This window comes from Portunus trituberculatus, chromosome 34 (assembly GCF_017591435.1).
Source record: "Portunus trituberculatus isolate SZX2019 chromosome 34, ASM1759143v1, whole genome shotgun sequence".
NCBI classification, from domain to species: domain Eukaryota; kingdom Metazoa; phylum Arthropoda; class Malacostraca; order Decapoda; family Portunidae; genus Portunus; species Portunus trituberculatus.
This window is the reverse complement of record NC_059288.1, coordinates 3,067,699-3,087,500: the sequence shown is the minus strand read 5'-3', so window position 1 is coordinate 3,087,500 and position 19,802 is coordinate 3,067,699. Positions and strand designations below refer to the sequence as shown.

At 39.5% G+C, this 19,802-nt stretch overlaps 3 protein-coding genes across 5 annotated transcripts in view; 1 reads left to right on the top strand and 2 right to left on the bottom strand.

Annotated features, from left to right (window-relative positions):
• Positions 1–10,144, top strand: part of LOC123512550 (transcription factor GAGA-like) — a 61,082-nt gene extending 50,938 nt beyond the window's left edge. Inside the window, 6 exon segments of the mRNA XM_045268976.1 lie at positions 3,766–3,911; positions 3,913–3,943; positions 4,937–5,388; positions 5,872–6,021; positions 6,283–6,408; positions 6,920–10,144. Coding sequence (XP_045124911.1) covers positions 3,766–3,911; positions 3,913–3,943; positions 4,937–5,388; positions 5,872–6,021; positions 6,283–6,408; positions 6,920–7,030 — 1,016 coding nt within the window. The 3' untranslated portion in view covers positions 7,031–10,144.
• The window catches only part of LOC123512779 (glycerophosphocholine cholinephosphodiesterase ENPP6-like), a 31,493-nt gene that overhangs the window by 1,304 nt on the left and 10,387 nt on the right, over positions 1–19,802 (bottom strand). The window lies entirely within an intron of this gene.
• Positions 8,196–18,539, bottom strand: LOC123512777 (RNA-binding protein lark-like). 3 transcript variants are annotated; one of them, XM_045269353.1, is made up of 10 exons: positions 18,437–18,539; positions 14,751–15,643; positions 13,583–13,708; positions 12,915–13,154; positions 12,732–12,803; positions 12,294–12,557; positions 11,824–11,991; positions 11,215–11,550; positions 11,013–11,095; positions 8,196–10,906 (listed from the first exon to the last, which is right to left on the bottom strand). In XM_045269353.1, exons 2-10 carry the CDS (start codon positions 15,015–15,017, stop codon positions 10,882–10,884), a joined length of 1,581 nt encoding a protein of 526 aa, XP_045125288.1. In that variant the 5' UTR covers positions 15,018–15,643; positions 18,437–18,539; the 3' UTR covers positions 8,196–10,881. The 3 variants fall into 3 exon arrangements, with proteins under 3 accessions (XP_045125288.1, XP_045125289.1, XP_045125290.1); XM_045269354.1 differs by having other exon boundaries at positions 14,751–15,597; positions 18,437–18,525; XM_045269355.1 differs by lacking the exon at positions 13,583–13,708.

The window sequence follows — 19,802 nt, the reverse complement described above, 5'->3', positions numbered from 1 at the left end:
TTAATATTTCCAAGTTGTTTCTCATCTCTGATCTCCAGTACCGGCTATTTCCAACCTTTTCCCAGTTATTTTTCAGCTTTCTCTCATTATACCAGTCATTTGTAGTCATTTCCATTTCATTTCTCAGCTTAGTCCTCAATATTCCCCATTTCCAATTATTTCCTTCTCTTCTTACTGGATTCTTGTAACCCAGTCTTTTCTAACTAGTATCGGTTTGATTTTCGTATACTAACAGTTTCAATGGTTTTCGCTCAGTGTAACGTTTTATTCAGGTTTATCTGGTAATTTTATTTATTTTAGGATCTTATCTTATTCATTTGTTCCTTTTCGTAATTTTTTTTATAATACTTCAACTTATTTTTCATGCAAGTGTTTCTTTACTACTTGTCATTATTATTTTTTTTCTCTAGACACATCATAATCACCACTTGTTTTCTTATGGGTTAGTCGCCCCTCGTTCTCTCTCTCTCTCTCTCTCTCTCTCTCTCTCTCTCTCTCTCTCTCTCTCTCTCTCTCTCTCTCTCTCTCTCTCTCTCTCTCTCTCTCTCTTCATTTTGTCCCCCCTCTGCCTTCCACACACTACCTTTAACCTTTCTAACTTCCTTCAGTGTACAAATTTGCAACTTTCCGACGCATCTTATCAATCAATACTCGCTTTACCGCACTGAAAGAGTTCCTTGTCTCAACCCTCGTCTCCTCATATTCCCTCCCTGTATCTACTTGGTCACGGAATTCCCTTCTTATACACATTTTTATTTATTTATTTTTAGTTTCCACATATCTTACTGATATTCATTTTCCTGGATATGAAGAACTCCTTATCTTTTTTTTTTTTTTTTTCCTTGTCAGATCATATTCTCAAAAGTTACTGTGTCTTATCTAATACTTTTAAATGTTAGTGTAGTGGAAGTCGCTGTTTTCAAGGGTATTTCCAGTGTTCTAGTGATGATTGGCTTGAGGTTTTGTGTCAGCGTGAAGAAGATACGCGTGAGAAGTGTCTTAATTTGTCGTAATGAGAATGTGGACAGTATACTAAAACACCTCTGCTCTTATCTTCGCTGCGTTCAAGACTCATGTTGAAGTTTCTTTCACCGACATTTTTTTTAAAGAGTTTCTAGTGACAGATTAACGAACCGATATTTTAAGAGGTTTTCAGGTTTCTAGTGACATTAACGAACCGATATTTAGAGAGGTTTTTCAGGTCTCTAGTGACATTAACGAACCGATATTTAGAGAGGTTTTCAGGTTTCTAGTGACAGATTAACGAACCGATATTTTAAGAGGTTTTCAGGTTTCTAGTGACAGATTAACGAACCGATATTTTAAGAGGTTTTCAGATTTCTAGTGACGGAGTAACGAGCCGATATTTAAAGAGGTTTTCAGGTTTCTAGTGACATATTAACGAACCGATATTTAAAGGTGTTTTCATGTTTCTAGTGACAGATTAACGAACCGATATTTAAAGGTGTTTTCATGTTTCTAGTGACAGATTAACGAACCGATATTTTAAGAGGTTTTCAGGTTTCTAGTGACAGATTAACGAACCGATATTTTAAGAGGTTTTCAGATTTCTAGTGAGATTAACGAGCTTTATGCATCATTGTAGGACTTCGCTGTATTTTAAAAGGCTCTAATTGAAGTTACACTGATATGTAAAGATGTTATGTTTCTAGTGACAGATATACAAAATTTCTGTACTATTATAAGACTGGGCTCTAGTTGAAGTTGCACTAGTTTTAAAAGATTTCTGTTTAATGTATCTAGTGACAAATTAACGAGACTTTTGCATTATCATAGGAGAGACAGTCTTGAGAACCCGGCCAGTCATCTCTGTGGCCTTGAAAGTAGTAGTAGTGAGAGGAAAGTGAGCAAAGCGTAGTACTAAACACGAGGCGGTGACGGGAGGGGAAGGAGGGAATACTAAGCTCTGGCTCTCTGCTATAGACACGTATACTTCCCTCCTGCACACTTCCTGACGTCACTCTCAACACGCCACGCCTTCCTATTGTTGCCATTCGCATCATCTTTCAGGAAACGTTTTCGTCCTACCAACCTGACCCACATTTCGCGTAACTCAACCCCGCGGATCCAGTAGCGGCTTTATCTGGCTTCTTTTACTAGAGAGAGAGAGAGAGAGAGAGAGAGAGTCTTAGTGTTCCGCTGCTCTCTGCCTTTATTTTTTTTTTCGTAGCGCGGCTGGGGATGAGAGAGAGAGAGAGAGCGAGCATCATAGCTTTCTCAGACTGGTTAAGAAACGTTTTCCTCGAAGATTAGACTTGTACTGGGAAATATTTTAGTGTTCCCTTCCACGCGTTGTTTTGTTGCTGCTATTATGAAATGTGGTACTCATTAAAACTTGTGACCTTTGTGTGTATTTTTGGTGTTTGAACTTTGTGAATAGCAAGAACTGTTTTTATTTGTTTGTTTTTATTTATTTTGTTTTAATTATGAAGTGAAGTTTGGGAGAATGATGCAAAATAAGCTAAATAATGTTGTTAAAGTCAGGATGTCATTATTTAGCAACTGAGAAACATGGATATCCTCTCTCTCTCTCTCTCTCTCTCTCTCTCTCTCTCTCTCTCTCTCTCTCTCTCTCTCTCTCTCTCAAAAATAACAAACCTTTATCTTTCCCAAGGCCATCGCTTTCTTAACAAGTTTTTTATCTTAGTCATCGCTTCTTATCTTTGCTTAATTTCTGCGAATATCTCTCTCTCTCTCTCTCTCTCTCTCTCTCTCTCTCTCTCTCTCTCTCTCTCTCTCTCTCTCTCTCTCTCTCTCTCTCTCTCTCTCTCTCTCTCTCTCTCTCTCTCTCTCTCTCTCTCTGTGTGTGTGTGTGTGTTTGTCAGGAATTCTATTTTCGTTTATACTAATTTTACTACAACAGTAACTTCCTTCTTCTTCTTCTTCTTCTTCTTCTTCTTCTTCTTGGTGGCAGTGGTAGCCTTCTTGTAACCTTCGTGGGCGCTGTATGACCTCGTTGTTGTGACATTAACTTTAACCTACCAATTACTACTACTACTACTACTACTACTACTACTGGTACTTGTTTTCGTTCTTGTTGTTATTGTCCTTTTTGTTGTTCTTCCTTTTCTTCTTCTTATTATTATTATTCTTAGTCTACATCTTCTTTCTTCTTCATCATCTTCATCTTCTTCATCTTCATCTTTTTCATATTCATCTTCATCTTCATCTTCATCTTCATCTTCTTCTTCTTCCTCTTCTTCTTCCTCGTCTTCTTCTTCGTTGTAGTGTATTAAGTTTGTTACTCTTCCTATCTGTTATTGTTCTTGGCTTCTTTTTCTCCTTGCCCTTGTCGCTTTCCTTGTTCTTGTTCTTGTTGGTTCTCTCTTTGTGGTGATACTCCTGCTGCAGTCACGCCTCTTCTTCCTCTTGTTCTTGTTCTTTTTATTTTTTTCATTTTTTTTTTCTATTCTATTTTCTTTTTTTTTTTTTTTTATTTACTTCTACTTGTTCTCGTTCTTTTGGTTTTGTTGTTATTATTATTCTAGGTTTTAGTTTTGTTATTTTCGTCGTCCCTGTTGTTGTTATTTTTGTTTTTATTATATTTCTTCTTCTTCTTCTTCTTCTTCTTCTTCTTCTTCTATTTATATTTCTTCTTCTATTTATATTTCTTCTATTTCTCCTCCTCCTCCTCCTCCTCCTCCTCCTCCTCCTCCTCCTCCTCCTCCTCCTCCTCCTCCTCCACCACCACCACCACCACAACAACAACAAACCAACACTAACGCAACCTGTCCCGCCCACCAGGTTTGAGTCAAGTGGGGCTGTCCGAATCTTGGCTGGATGACTCTCGCAACGTGACCGCCGGTGCCTCTTCCCCGCACCACCACCATCACCACCACGTGAACCCCAAGCCTGACATGACTTTCTACCAAGACGACCAGGAGATGGAAGGAAATGGACGAAGACGACCCGGACAACCAAGGTATGACGTGGATAGCGTGAAATATTAGTCAGTCTTCTAGTAAAACCATGTGTTTATTGTATCTCTGCATTCTTCAGGTTCTTTAAGTTACGTGGGTTTGTTTAAGGTTCTCTTTGAAGGTTCTAGTGAAAGATTAACCCCTTCAGTTCTGGGACGCATTTTTACCACGATTTTTGGATGTGATTAGCGATTTTATTTACATTTGGAATGGTCTATGAAAGTCAGGAGATTAATGTCAAGAGTTTTCACTATTTTAATCCCCCTGTAAGTTTCTGAAGCTGTATAAAGTTGCCAAATAGTGAGCAGAATGAATATGAGAACGTATCATTGTACAGAAGAGGTTCATGAGATTTTTGTATTATTATTTAGTCAGTCTTCTAAAAACACATCAATGTCGCATCTCAACATCCTAAAGGTTCTATAAGTTAGGTTAGGTTATTTTTTAAGGTTGCAGTGACAGGTTAATGAGGTTTGTGTATTATGAGGAGGAGCAACCTTCTTGAGAACTGGGTTAATCATCTGTGTGGCCTTGGCAAATAGTCGTGGTGAGAGAGCAAAGCGTTTCTGAATACTTGCCATTGTGTGAAGAGTGACCACCCCATCGCAGCCTGACTGCCTTCCCTTCCTCGTCTTCCTTGTCCTCCTCCTCCCCTCGTGTCCTTCTCTTCCTTATTCTTCTCAGTTCACTTCCCTGTCCGTTTTTTTTTTTTTTTTTTTTTTTCTAAGTTGATTATTTGATAAGAAAGAGAGTAAGTTTAAGAAAGTGAATTAATTGCCTGTGTTATTAAATGCACCTAGTGACGTAAATAAACAGTTGAATGAGTGGACTTGAGAGGCCATTTGTATGAGAGAGAGAGAGAGAGAGAGAGAGAGAGAGAGAGAGATGGCCTTTCAGTTAGTAAGTCAGTCGGTGTTGTCATTCGGAGTAGTTTATCAAGTAGAAAGTTAGTCTCACTCATGACACCCCACCCCTCACTGGCACCTTCACAACAGGGCAGAAGAAAAATGCAGCCACCATCAACCTCATGGCAATGTGTGAGGAGGTGGTGCTGGACGAGGCTAGCGGTGGACTGGTGGCAGAGGGCGACGGGCGAACCCTGAAGCGCGTGCAGATCAAGTTGGAACACGGTGTTGGAATACCCCAGGAAGTCCCTCCGTCTGTGGACCTACCCTCACACCGCAGCCCTGACACCTTCCTCGCTGGGGCCCAAGAGGAGGCTGTGATTCACCATGATGCTGAGGAGATACAACAGCAGCAGCAACAGCAACAACAGCAGGAGAGACAGATGAGAGATGATCCCCTCGCCCGTGCTGTCAAGGTTACTCATTCTGCTTCTGGTGATCTTGAGCAGGGCATGCCTGGTATTCTGACTACCAACGGTGCTGTAGTGCAGATGGGGGGCACCACTCCCCAGCAGGGTGCTTCATCTGTCCAGAATGCTATTGTGAGTCGCTGCCTGCTATCACCTGCTTAACTCACCTGCTGATTTGCTCAACGTTACTTCATTACCTATACTGATTGTCACTATTTGACACTTGCCTTGTTTTCTGTATCTATTCATTTCACTGCCTGTGTCCACTGGTTGACTGCTTAAAGCTTGCTTCCTCACCTGAGCTACTTTAGCTTTCTGTACCTGCTTTGTTACTACTAAATATGCTTTTTGGCTTACCAGTTAGCTCCCTATTTACCGGTATCACTTGTTATGTATCTCCTGCATCACTGAGTTGTGCTTCATATACTTTCGTGAGATGCCTGCTAACTTCACAATGTCCTTACTTGTTTCTTACCTGCAGGCTGCATAGTCACCTTTACAGACTGTATGACTTGTTACCCAATACATCACATCATGATTAAAGTGCCTCTTAACAGTCAGGTTGGAGAATGAGTCCAAGTTCTCATCTGAATGTCTAACAAGTGTCTCTTCCAGGACAATGAAGGCCTGATCCTGCTTGGCTTGGCTGGGACAACTGAGAACCAGGGCAGGGTGTATGCTGGTCCCTCCCACACCAAGCCAGACTCTCATCCCCGCGGAACCTCCCTTAGAAGGCTCCGCAGATACTCAAAACAAGACCTCTTGGTGAGTTTAGTACTCGTACATTTCTTTGGTCTTGTGGCATCTCATATTTTTTGTTTTTGTCTGCATTAGTTGATATTTTTCCATTTCTTCTTGTATGTTCTTGACAATTTGTGTGTTCTTCATAAATCACTTACAAAATCATCAATGCATATCTGTTTTAATTTCTTCCTCAAGTTTGGACACATTCACTATTCTTTAGGGATTTCGTAAGAGAGATTTAACGACCATTGTAATAATTTCCTGGACTTCTTCCTTCACCAGACTGCTCTTAACATGATCCGGGATGGTCACCTGGGCATTAAACCTGCTGCCCGAGCCTTCAACATACCAGTGGCAACCTTGTACAATGCCACCAAGAGACATGACATCTCCAGCCCTATGCAGCAGGTATAAGTCGGCAGACACTGGGGTGAGGAGCAGCAAGGTCCTTTACTTGTTTTGTATTTTGTTCCTGTAGTTTTGTAATGGCTTCTCTCCTTTGTGGAAGTAGCAACCTAGTACTATATGATTTGGTGTCATTGACTCGTTAATACTTGTAGTAGTAGAGTAGATAAGTCATGTGGTCTTTTGAGTCTTAATTCCTAACCCTTTTTTTTTTTTTTTTTTTTCCTGGTGATTATTACATTATGCCAGGAAAAAATACTTCATGTTGAATATACAATTTTGGTGATCTACCTCAGGGCACAAAGATGGAGAAATCCTTTAAAATTTACTCCGTCACTTTGCTGATCTATCCAACTTATTAGAACACTGAATGAAAGTTCCAGACACACATAAGAAAGACATTCTTCTTCATTTTATATGATCTGAATTATTCTTAGTTCTCTCCTTTTTGATAAATCTTGCTATTGGTTGTATAGCAAGGTGCTCCTTCTGACAAGATTGTTCTTGGTGACAGGGTGCCAACAAGGACATATGGAGGAACAAAGGCCCGCTACTGGTTAGCACTGACGGCATTCACGTCCAGTGTCTCCCGCCGCGCTCACCAACACTGCCTGAAACCTCCTAACTCCTCCCCATCCCATCCCTTCCTCCAGGCCTCTCTATGAAGCCCAGGGGTTGCTCACTTGTGTAGTTGTGTTGCGTTGTCCATCCTCTCGGACAGTATAGCGCTTAAGTCCTCGGTTCTATTGTATGTTTATGATCCTCTCTGATTTTATTTGAATGTTAAATATTGAAGATTAGCGTGATGTATCCAAAAAAAAAGTTGTGCTCATTAACTGCTTATTTGTGCAGTTTTAAGTTAGTTTCCATTTAGTTTTTGATTTATGTAAGTTTTAAGAAACTTTATATACTGTATACATATATATATAAATATATATATATTTGCACTACAAGACATTACCATTACTTGAGAGGCATTCAAGATGGGCATTTTGTAATATGATAATGGTAATGTTACTATGGAGAGCCTTTTTGGTAGTAAGGAACATAATCAGAAGCCTGAATTTACATATAAGTTAAGAAGAATGTCTATTTTTCCAAGTAGCCTTGGGTTTACTTGATGTATGCTTGCTGTTTTCTCTGACTAAAGTCACCAAAGAGTGGAGGACTTGAACTACCAGATAAGTATAATTTGATGAGTTATTTCTCTATTAATGAAGACAAGAATTCATATGAATGTCATGAGTTTGCATTTGTGTTATTTGACATTTTGTGGGATAAAGAAAAAGTGTACAGTGGTGTAGTCAATGGCCAATGTGGAGGGTAGAATGTGCTTCTGAGTGAGATTTAGAGGCACGACTTTATGGAGAGAAGAGAAGGCAAAGCATTTTCATGGTCCTTCAAAATTCCTCTCATTAACTCTCTCTCTCTCTCTCTCTCTCTCTCTCTCTCTCTCTCTCTCTCTCTCTCTCTCTCTCTCTCTCTCTCTCTCTCTCTCTCTCTCTCTCTCACATATAGCCAGACTACAATGCTCAAGTATGTTATAATTAGTTCCTCTAGCCTTGTTAATTGATAGATGGACAATTGAGTTGAGATAGAATTTTTTATCCAAACTTGTGGTAGTCATTAGTTTTCCTTGGCATTCACAATTGTATTTCTCTTAGTTTAATAATCTGGTGCAGGATGGCGTATTGTTTGCATGGCACATTGAGTGTGTGGTTGTCATTTTTGGAATCTTGTGTTGGAAATGTCAAAAAAATGTTTTGGATTTCAAACATTGAAACAGGAAAGGAAATCACATTATTTAATCTTTTTTTTCTTCTTTTTTTTTTCCTTCTTTTTTGGTGTTATGGATTTACATGAAACTAAATCACATATATGATTACTTTTGTTGGGTAGGAAATGGTTCTAGTTTCATTCTCATTTTCTGTTGGTTTCATTCTACGTTTTCTTTTTGGAGCAGACTTTGAAGGTCCGTCATTGAGGGTCGAGTCGAGTCGTACAACATTTTCGTTTCGCTGGTTCCAAAGTTTAACAAGTGAGGAGGTGCAGTCATGATCATTGGTTCAGTAACGTACACTTATTTCCACAGTATGTCACTTTTCTCAACCCGGAGTCCTATCATTTGCTAAGAATCCATTGTCAAATTTTGTTAGCAGATCATCAGCATATCAAAGGACTTAAGATTGAGGGAAACATCAAGAAAACTAGTGGAAATGAATGCAACAAAGTACTCAACTTGTGGCCATGAGTGTACCTTCATATGTGTAGAGATTCCACAATGAACGAATCCCCAGGAACTCTTGATAGTAGGATGATAATTACTAATATTTGCAGGACCTATACACCCTGCAGTGGTAATGTCATTTCTCATTGGTTTTTGTACTTGTATGGAAGAAGAATAGAAGTGTGACAAAAGTTCAGTACATGTAGAGTTGAGTTCTTCATACATTATTCATTTATGGCTTGGGTTTTTGTGCTCTTAGGTGAAGGATGGTGTGTGTGTGTGTGTGTGTGTGTGTGTGTGTGTGTGTGTGTGTGTGTGTGTGTGTGTGTGTGTGTGTGTGTGTGTGTGTGTGTGTGTGTATTACAAGGTTCCTCTGGTATACATTGTCAGCCACAGAGCCACGAGAAGAAGGTTCCCTCAAGACAGTCAAGAGAAATAAGACGTATGCGTGTTACTCCAAGAACAGAAAACAAACACAGCTCTTTAACTTCTCATATTATGGTGCATGTTTGTTTTCTCACAAATAAGACTTCTCTTTCTGAAGTGAGAAATTCTACACTCTTAGACGTTCCTCAGCATCCTTATTTTCTGCACCATCATCACTACTATCAAAATAAATCTAAGTAAACATGGACCATTTCGTTGAGGGTGGTCCGTCGGTCGGTTAATCTCTCGGCTAACGCGATACAGGTGCACAGAATAACAATGCTGCTTTGGGGGATGAATGTACGTAGATATTCCTATGTAACAAACAGCCCGGCTAGCCTGGCTGACTCTGCCTTATCACATAAACTACTCATAGATGTTACAAATTTCACTCGTCTGCCGTCTCAGTCCTTTATTTTGCAGAATAATGATATTTTTGAACGTGCCGTGTGAAAGCTGTCCTACGGCTACAGTTACAGTCATAGCACGGAGGGTTCTGTCTGCCTAGGTATTCGTTGCAGCAGAAGGAGGAGGTTCTGGTTGAGGTTGTATTGGTTCTGCTTGTTGACGATGACATAGTAAGGTGTGTTGTTTTGTGCACTGTTTGCAAAAGATTTTATTCAGATAATTTGACGTCTTGACATGGTTTAATTACACTTGCATGATTCACAGCAAACTAGTCACTAATCTTCCTTATGGACAGGTGTTGTAGAGGAGGTATTTGCAGTGTTCATTTTCAGACTCCATTAAAATTATGAGTAACTTAGTTTGGTGAATATAAGTAGTTTCTTAATATTATTTCCATATGTAGTGAGGTGGCCAACAGCTGGCTGACAAATCAAACAGGCCTGCAGTGTTCCGCCTAGGAGGAGTTTGTCAGTCAGTTGTTCACTTATCACTAAACATACAACTAGGAATTAGGAAATAATAGTTAGCCTCCATTTTGAATACTTGATAAAAATTTGTTTGACAGACAGACATCAGAATGACAGCAGACGGTTACCAATTCATTATTAACCTGCTTCGGAACAGAATATTCATTATTTAAACAATAATATCAAATCCAATAAACATTCACATAATGTCTAAGTTTATTGATTATTTGTGGTGATCCCAAACAATTATAATATAAGAGTGAACATATGGTTTCAGGATTAGCAACACTACCAGTGAGGAAATAACTACAGAAAATAATCTATTAACTTCTGTCAGTCCATCCCTAAATAAAGAAATATAAAGTGACTGGCAGGAAAAACTACTCATAAGAAATAAAGAATAACCCATGTATGTTGAAGTTCAAGACAAAGAGTGAGAGTCTGGCACAAAATATTACCACACTGCTGTACCTTTCCCCTCAGCAACCTCTGGTGATAGTGCGTCTATACTGAGGAGGAGATTACTGAAGGGAAAACAGTGGTGGGGTAAGTGTTTTGTTCCAGTGCTAGTAACACTCTGCGTCCTGGACCCCGTGGACGAAGGCTGTACACAGGGGTAACTAAAACATAAGTCTACCAGTATAAATAAACTAAGGGATGAAAAAAAAGCACTATCAGTATAAATAAAGAATGCGAAAGAACGGAGGCGCTACGGATATAAACGAGAACCTCAACGACATTAAAAACGTTACGGCTACAGTAGTAGAGGGAGCGGCGGCAGTAATTATCGCAAACGTCAGGTGGGTGCCAGGGACAGGAACGCCAGTGCTGCAGGGCGGCACTCGGCCCCGCGGGAGTGTGGCACGAGGGAGGGAGGGAGGCAGGAGGGCCGTCGGAAGTGCCAGGAAAGGTCCACACCAAAGTGGGTGTCATGGGGGACGGGAGAGCTTAGAAAGGTCGCTGGCTGTTGTACCTGTGAGAAAATACTTGCTTTAGTTTGTCTTGTTATTGTATTTGCCTCTAGATTCACTATTGAGTAAGTGGTGAGTGGTGACTGGCTGCAGCGTGGTGCAACTCACCGTGGCGGGGAGGGAGGCTGAGGAGGGCAGCCGTAGTCCAGGTTCGGAGGCGGCTGGTCTGGGTAGCGCTCGTAGTAATTCTCCTGTAATAGTGAAATTAAAACAATCCATTGCCAAACTTGAGGATACACAGGTACACAGGTAGCACTAATATCAATGAACACACAATCTTAAGTGTATAGAGTACTTCACCTCTACCTACCCTGTGTTCCTCACCCCAGCCCCTGGCATGGTGAGGTGCTGGCAGGGGAAGGTAGGGGTCGTAGCGTCCCCTGTAATAGCTTGGAGGGCGGCTGTACTGGGGCTCATACAAGGCAGCTGGGGGTGGGCAGGGATCTGGTGGGGGTGGCTCCCTGTAGTAGTTCTGGGGGTGGCTGGCAGGGGCCCTATTGAACTGGGGTTCAGCAGGGGGCAGGGGAGAGGGTGAGTGTTGGAAGGGCTGACTGCGGGACTCTTGGACCGAGAGGGGTGACCCGTGCAGTTCATATCCATCCAGCTCACGGATGGCCCTCTTGCCCTGACTTATGTTGTCCATGTGCTGCAGGAAGGAGGCAGCTTAGCTATGTGTTTGTCTTCACTTATGGGAAAGAATCTGTTAAACTTTTACTGAAAACATGTATATTCCTTTCAAATAACTAATAACCTTTGTAGCAGCCTGATGAATAACAACAGAATGGAAATCTCCTAAAACCTTGAAAACTTATCAAACTCAATGTTATGAAATAGCCTTTATAGTCCTGATAATTTTGCACTGGAGTCTGTCTACACAAGTTGTGCCAAGATAAAACTGTGAAAACAGCTTTGTCCTCACCACAAAAGCGTAGTTACTGAGGATGTCGGCCTCCACCACATTGCCATAGGACTGGAAGAGGTTGCGCAGCTCCTGTGTTGTTGTCTGGGCGCTCACATTTCCCACAAAGATCTTTATCCTCTGCGGCCCAAATCTCCGTGTCCCTGTGGAGGCTGCTACCACCATAGGCTGCAGTGGATGGTAAAAGAAGAGAATTGTGAATATTACTTACACCAAAATCAACATATTTAAAGGTCAATAAAGCTGAATAAGCAAGAGGACAAGAGGACTGTTATCTGTCTCCCCTTGAATTCATGTGAAAATGAACAGTCTGAACTTGGGAAGGCATGAAGTAGATGGACAACAGACAAGGCAGAATGAAAAATAAAGATCTCTTAATCATCATGGAGGCTAATAATGATAATTCCAACATTAACTTCATCTCTGCCTGCTTGTAACTCATCATCTCAACAATTCCACCAGCCACATACCCTTCCATGCAGAACGTAGCCGTTGAGAGCAGCAATGGCAGCCTCCCCATCAACACGAGACACCATGTGGACAAAGCCATAGGTCTTCACACCCCTAGCAGTGATGACATCGGCCTCAGCAATGGTCCCGTACTGCTCAAACAAGTTCCTGATGTCTGCACTAGTGGCACAGTGACTCAAATTGCCTACAAAGATCTTGAAGTTGGAGCCTGATCCACTGCTGCTTCCACCACTACTGCTGCCTCCATGTCTGTGCCTCTCAGGCTGTCAGATGGACACATGGAAAGAGAAATGCATTTTATGTGTGTAGAAATAGAGAGGTGTGAAGGATGCAATAAATGTTAGTAACTTAAGCAAGAACACAATAAAGAAACTCCATTTAATGTCACTATTTCGAGACAAAATCCAATTTTATTTTGTAACATTACTTAGCATTACCTTTGAGTCTCTGTAGTGGGAAGAGTGATCGTTAGACCGCCGGCCACAGGTTGAGACAGCAACAATCAGTGGCTGGAAAAGATAACCATCCAATGACAACCAGAATTATGAGACTGAGATTCACCTCTACTGTACTGTGAGCACTTTTATTTTAGCAATCATGTTTAACTATATCACACATACCTTTCCATTCAACATCCTGCCATTGAGAGCTGTGATGGCGCGCAGTCCCTCCTCCTCTCCTAACATGTGCACAAACCCGTAATTCTTCAGCACATCAGCCTCCACCACCACCCCGAAGTGTCCAAAGGCTTCGCGCAGGTCAGTAGGACTGGTCAGGTCACTCAAGTTGCCGACAAAAATCTTAAAAGTTCCACCACTGCTCCCGCCATAACCTCCGCCGCCGCTGCTGCTGCCTCCTCCCTGTGTACGTGGCCAAACAGGAAAAGAGAAAAGGATAACAAAAAATTAGTAAAGTAGAAGATGAATAAGACATTTGATAAAAGCATCCAGCTATCAATCTAAGGTCAATTAAAGTATTCTTGGGTAAATAATGACTGAGTTAAATGCTCTTCTTGTGTACCTTTGTTGTGATCAGTGAAGAATGACACTTTAGTCTTTCCATCATAACTTTTAAGATTCTTGATGAGGGAAAACAAAATTCTAATCTGCTCTGAGTCTGTTAAGGACATTACTGGAGTCTCAGCATCTAGGAGGTTAACTAACTAATGATCATGTAACAGGGATTATAGGAAGCAATTTAGAGGATAGATTTTGAAACAGACAATTTATGCAGCCCAGTGTCAGCCATGAAATTACTGAAGGTCTGATTGAAAGGCTAAGGGACAGACCTCATAGATTTTAGTGTCCTCAAGGCCTGGTGTGGCTGACGTGGTGCAGGAGCTGTGTATCGCCCCACCTGGCCAAAGGGCATGTGTGGGGCCCGGCGGCTGCAGAGGCTGGAACCTCGTAAGGGTCTGCCACCACACACCGAAATGTCAAACGCAACGGGGAAAAAATGGGGATATTAATTCATTCAGCCCTCACATGACTGTTTGGTACTTTTAATTTTATAATGAAAGTATAATTAGGGAATTTTAAAGCTTAAGATTCTGACAGTCTCCTGATTTTGTGGGTGATACTATAATTTTGATTTTACTTTATTTATTTTTTACTTATCATTATTGTTTTTCTCCATTTGGTTGTGTTGATGACTCATGCTTTTCTAATCATTACTGATCTACTTTGGGTCTACAAATTCTTCATTCAGTTCATGCCATTTGTGTTAATTATGAGTTGTTTTGTTTTGAATACGTCTTCTATTAATTGACCTTACTTGACTTTTTTTGCTTTCTAACTGTTGTTCTTATTCTATATCCTACACAAGTCACAGACTATTTTCACTCACAAATAAACCTTAACAATTACAATATGCAACACTGAAACGTGCAGAATGTACATCAAGTATGGTACAATTCATGCAAAAAAAAAAAAAAAAAAAAAAGGTGGAAAACACTCTTTCTACCAATACATTACCTTCTGTATTAAGTGCAAACAGTAAGAAGAATGACATCTACAGAACTAAATACATCTACTACTACTAGGTACTACTACTACTACTACTACTACTACTACTACAATTATTCTAACAGCATCCATCTCTATATATACTTTATTACTACTACAGTACTACAATTACTATCATGCACACATAAGTTAGCTATAAGCAATGTGTACCTACTACTACTACTACTACTACTATAACCACACCTTTTTCACTGCAAAGCAACATCTATTAATTTCAATTCAGCATATAGTTATTTCAATAGTCAGAAAACTTAACATACAAACAAGATCTGGTCAAGCAGCAAAAAAGGAAAAAAATAAGAGCACTATGCTGAATTAAAGAAATGTTGATGCAGTGTAAAAAGGTATGCTACTACTACTACTACTACTACTACTACTACTACAACTACTAAAACACCACAAGCTCCCATCATTCCAAGTTCCTGCTATTACCTCACGAGTTGCCTCCAGTTCCTGTCGAGTGTCACGGTAGAGCACCTCGAGGCGGTCAAGACGCTCCTGGAGATGAGCTTTGCGTCCTACCACCACCCCGTTCTCCACCACTCCGATTTCCTTCACGTCCATTAGCTCCCCATTGCGGGCGTTCACATCTATCAAGTTTCCATTTATGGGTTTTATATTGATCAAGTTTCCATTTACTGGGTTCAGGTCAATCAGGTTCCCATGTCTCCTTGGTAGGCCAAAGTCACTGCACTCCATTCTCTACTGTGTTTTTTTGCCGTTTTTCTTTAATGTGTGTGTGTAACCAGTGCTCGTTTTTTTATTTTATTTTATTTTTATTTAGTGTTTTTTTTCTAGTGTTTGTCCGTCCGTCTGTGCGTCGGTTGTAGGCCTGCTATAGAATCATGATGGCGCGATGGAGTGTGTATTTGTTTTCACAATGTATTTCTGCCAGTCTGTTTCATTCAATTACTGTTTCATTTTCTCTCGGAATGTCTCTCTTTTTTTTCCTCTTCCTGGTCCTCCCTCTACACAATGCTGTCTTTATTACACCAATGTTGCTTCACTTCCACACTTACACTACTACTTAAATGGTTTATCTTGCTAATAGTAACACTCAAGTTCCTACAAATGCATTCACATCTAGTTTTGTTCTTTCTTTTATTTGATGTTTCCAGTTTCCAGTTGCTGCGATGTTGCTGTTCCTCTAATGGTGCTGAGTTGTTCCTTGTCTTCTGGTTCACCACTGCAAGTTTTGTGCTTTTGTCTTTTTATGCTCTCTGAAAACTTGCTTCTTTTCAGTGTCTGCAACTGGGCTGTTTGCTATGGTCTGGAAAAACTGCCAGATTCACCAGCTTGTTTAATTTTACACAAAATTTGATCAGCTGGAATAAAAGTCCTTGTCATTTGTGTGGTACCAAACCAACCAATAAATTATTATATTAGGAACATTTTAAGCCACCATCATCAAGTAGAGACCAAGAAATATGACGAAACAAGCTAAATACTATGCACATTGTCTCAAGTCTCAGGACGTCACAATACCCCGTCAGTACAAACAACACTTGTCGGACTTTTGAGTATTTGCCAGATAAAACATTAGTCCTTACAGATACCAGAGGAAAATATTCAAAACTAAATATGTAGCACGAGATTATAAATAAATGTGAAAATACTGAGCTTATTTGCAAGTATTGAGCTAGTATTAACTGTTTTGTAGAATGTGCATCACCAGCTCCCATGAATACTGTTAGCATAACCACTTATGATCCGTGTTTTGGAGCGTTAAAGTACAGTGTATCAAGATATATCAGAGAGACAGTTTTAGAGTGGTAGCGTTATCCAACTCTACATTAAAACGGCCAGTAATCATCAGCAATTCGCCCCGAAGCAAATTACCCAATTATCTCCTTTTATTCCCATTTGGTCCAAGTGGAATGATTCAAAACGAAACCTCCCTTAAAAAAAAACGTACAAATGTAAGGATTAGAGTTTTTAACAAGTTTTCTGTATCTCTAAACACACGAGACGATACAACCCGACGAATATTGCCTTGCTATAAATGGTGCTTGACAGGGTTAACGAGACGGAGAGGATCTCCATTGCTTGTTTGAACAGATCATCACCCTTTTCCCTTACGAACTTCAACAGCTTGTGGTAAAAGAATGTTAACTATTAATGCACGACTAGTACAAACACAAGATTAATTATGTTCCTTTACAACACTAACTATACCTGACAAGTATACGCAACAAACTCTTCCCACAGGTTGGCTTGGCATGGCAGTCACAAGCAGCTCATGTGGACTAGTTACAACAAATATATGGTAAGTGTGATCTATTTAATTTTTTAGTCAATAACTTACACTTCATATCTAACATTATTTTTTTTATCTGAGCTCCAAATTTGCCTAATACAAGTTTAACTATAACATCCTAGTAATGCCTCAGGTCTTGAAACACCACCAGCCACAAGGAGTAGCCATAAACTAAGCCCCAAAGTGGTCTTAAGTTGGCTTTGCACTTGGAATTGGAATCCATACAGTTGGTTACTTTTACATCTTGGATTCAATAAATGGCAGTGAAGTAATGTGTAAGGTCTGAGTGAAATGTTAAAAGATGTATAAGATCTGAGTGAAGTGTTACCAGGTGAATCCTGCAACACTTGGCAAAGACTCAAATTGCTCAGGAAACAAGTGGCCTACATTCTGTGTGATCAATTGGCCAGTGTTGCTATGGAAAGATGCCTTCTGTTCTTTTTTTTTTTTTTTTTTTTTTCTATTTATTATTATTTTCTCTCCTTTTATTTTTTTTATTTATTTATTTTTTTAGGGGAAATCTGCTCAAGGGCAACTTAGGTCTCAGTCCTTGAGCAGATCCAAGAGACTTAGCCAAAAGAATAGGATGAATGTTTCGAAGCCTCCCTCTTAAATGAGTTCAGGTCATAGAAAGATGGAAATACAGAAGCAGAAAGGGAGTTCCAGAGTTGACCTGTTGTTACTAGTGAGGAAGTAACACCTACACCATTCTGTTCTGTTCCATCATTACATACATTCTTTTTACTTGTCATACTATTTTCTGATCCATAATTCATGAAGCTTACACACATTCATTACAATTAGTCAGTTTCAGGGTAAGAAATTATAAAAAAAAAAAAAAAAAAACTAAAATAATATAGAAAAATCTATGCAATCTTGTTACTGATGAAAGAAAAGTCAGAAAATCATATTAAAATAATTCTGATAATTACAGTTATACTGGCAATTTTTTAGTAATCATAAAACAACAAAGGAATAAAGAAAACAATTGCAAAACTAGAATGAACAAATATGACATTTGAAATTCTGGAATGAACACTCCTTAATGTTCTTTACAATACAAGCTGTTTACAATATGATCTATTTAAACACGGGAAAAACGGGGATGTATGGATAAATATAAATACATCTAGACTACAGCACCAGATTTTAACACAAGGCAGTCAATCACGAAGACCCAAAACTTTAGAAAAAATAGTAATAAAATAAAAAAAAAAATGTTACAGAAATACTTCCTTAACCCAAATATCCACAGGTTTTACTGAATTTTTGGATACAACACGGAAAGCAAAACAGTAACGCGAGAAACGGAAGGAAACACCACAAACACGAATGACCCCAAAAATTTACCAGTCCCCACGAAAATGTCGCGTTTCTTAATGACTACATTGATTCTGGACCAACATACGGACAAAACGAGGCAAACTTATACGTTCGGAGACAAGAAACAGGACATGGCGGAGAAACTAACGCAGAAACGAGACGAAGAACGATAAATTTCCCTCACAGTTTGAGAAATTTCACAAAAAAATCCCCCTCCTATTATCAGCCACACTGATTTCAGGCGAATTTACGAACATAACCTAGAATTTCGAGTCGTGGGAGGCGAAAAAGTGGGCGTGGGCGTGGGAATTACGAGAAGGCAAGAGAAGGGAAGGAGAAAAGTGAAAAATGGACAAATTTCTCTCAGAAGACTTGTGTAGGAAAACAAAATCGAGACGACCACTATGGCGTCCTTCATTTTTCCTATTTTCCTCCATTTTCTTCGGTCAAAAACGTGAAATAGCCACTTCAGTAAGAGTCAGGTCATCCTCTGCACCTTCACGAGTCCTTAAAAAAGTGGGAAGGGCCCTAAAACCACCTTAAAATTGCAAAAAGAGTCGAGGAAGTGTCACGCTCCGCCACCACCACCACCACCAACTTGGTAAACAAACACCCTTATTTTTGTTTTCTTTCATTCTACCTCTTTTATTTCCCTTTTCTGTGTCAATATTGAAGGGTTATTTTTCCCAAGGGTCGCATGGGGAAGTGTAGGGCGTGACGCATTTTGTGTTGGGACTTTTAATGATGTAGGAAAGTGAAAGCCGAAATTCTATGAAAATTAGTACCTCCCTTCTCTTATGGACTTTTTTTCTGCCTCCTTTTGTCAGATATATTTTTTGCTATTTATTTACCAGTATTCCATTGATCAAATAAGGAAATGTAATCTATAACGCATATTCTACTTTCAAATGTCCGAAACTGAAGCCGAATTTATATTAATAATTTTTCCTTTTTATCCCCAAACTGTTGCTTTGATATTGTAATCTTTTGTATTGATTATTAATTTAAATGCATAGTTGGAAGTTTTTATGTGGCAAGTTGTCTTATTAATTGAGTATAGATGAGGAGAGCCCGTTGTTAAGCCGAAATGGTTAGAATAATAAATTTCTAGATGCAAGCAGTCTCTAAGTGGATTATCAGTCAGTTGCCGGGGCCACAATAAGTGACACACTAATCCTAAACCTGTACTTAAATATTTTATAGTCATGTGGATATCACATGAATAATTCAAAACTTATAATTACTTGTGATGTACCATAAATAAGTTTCTTTTTTTTTCTATTTTTAACACCTGTGGATGTACTGATACAGGTGAACTAAGTTAACTATGCTAATATTATACACTTTGTGGGTTCAGAATGTCATGACTGTTGTGGCGTTACTCGAGTGTAAAGGAAAGGAAAGTGTCAAATCTTTTACTAATAAAACCTGTCAATATTTATCCATTGAGCTCCCTAAGTACTGTACGAGTTAGAACAGTCCTGCACCAAGCAATGACTAACACGTTATTAATCTGAATATGACCATCACAACAACAACAGGATAAGTTGTATAACAATGCACTAACCAGGAGCCTTGAACCAGACACAGGGATCACTCATTGGCAAGCACACTGATTATATATAGAATCACAACACGGGCGCTCTGATCTCTTGCTAAGACCCGAATAACACTGGCAAGACAATTTCAGCAGCTGCAGGAATGCAACACAGCCCTTCACAACACAGACAACCTAAACACATGACCAAGGAAACAAAAATCTTATTTAAACCTAGAAGTTAAACGAATACATACCTAAATGCATAGTTATCGCAATTAGATTAATAATTGTAAATAATATACCTCTTAAACATATTCCTAATTAATACTTATTTACAAACGAACTCAAATGCTTTACTATTATC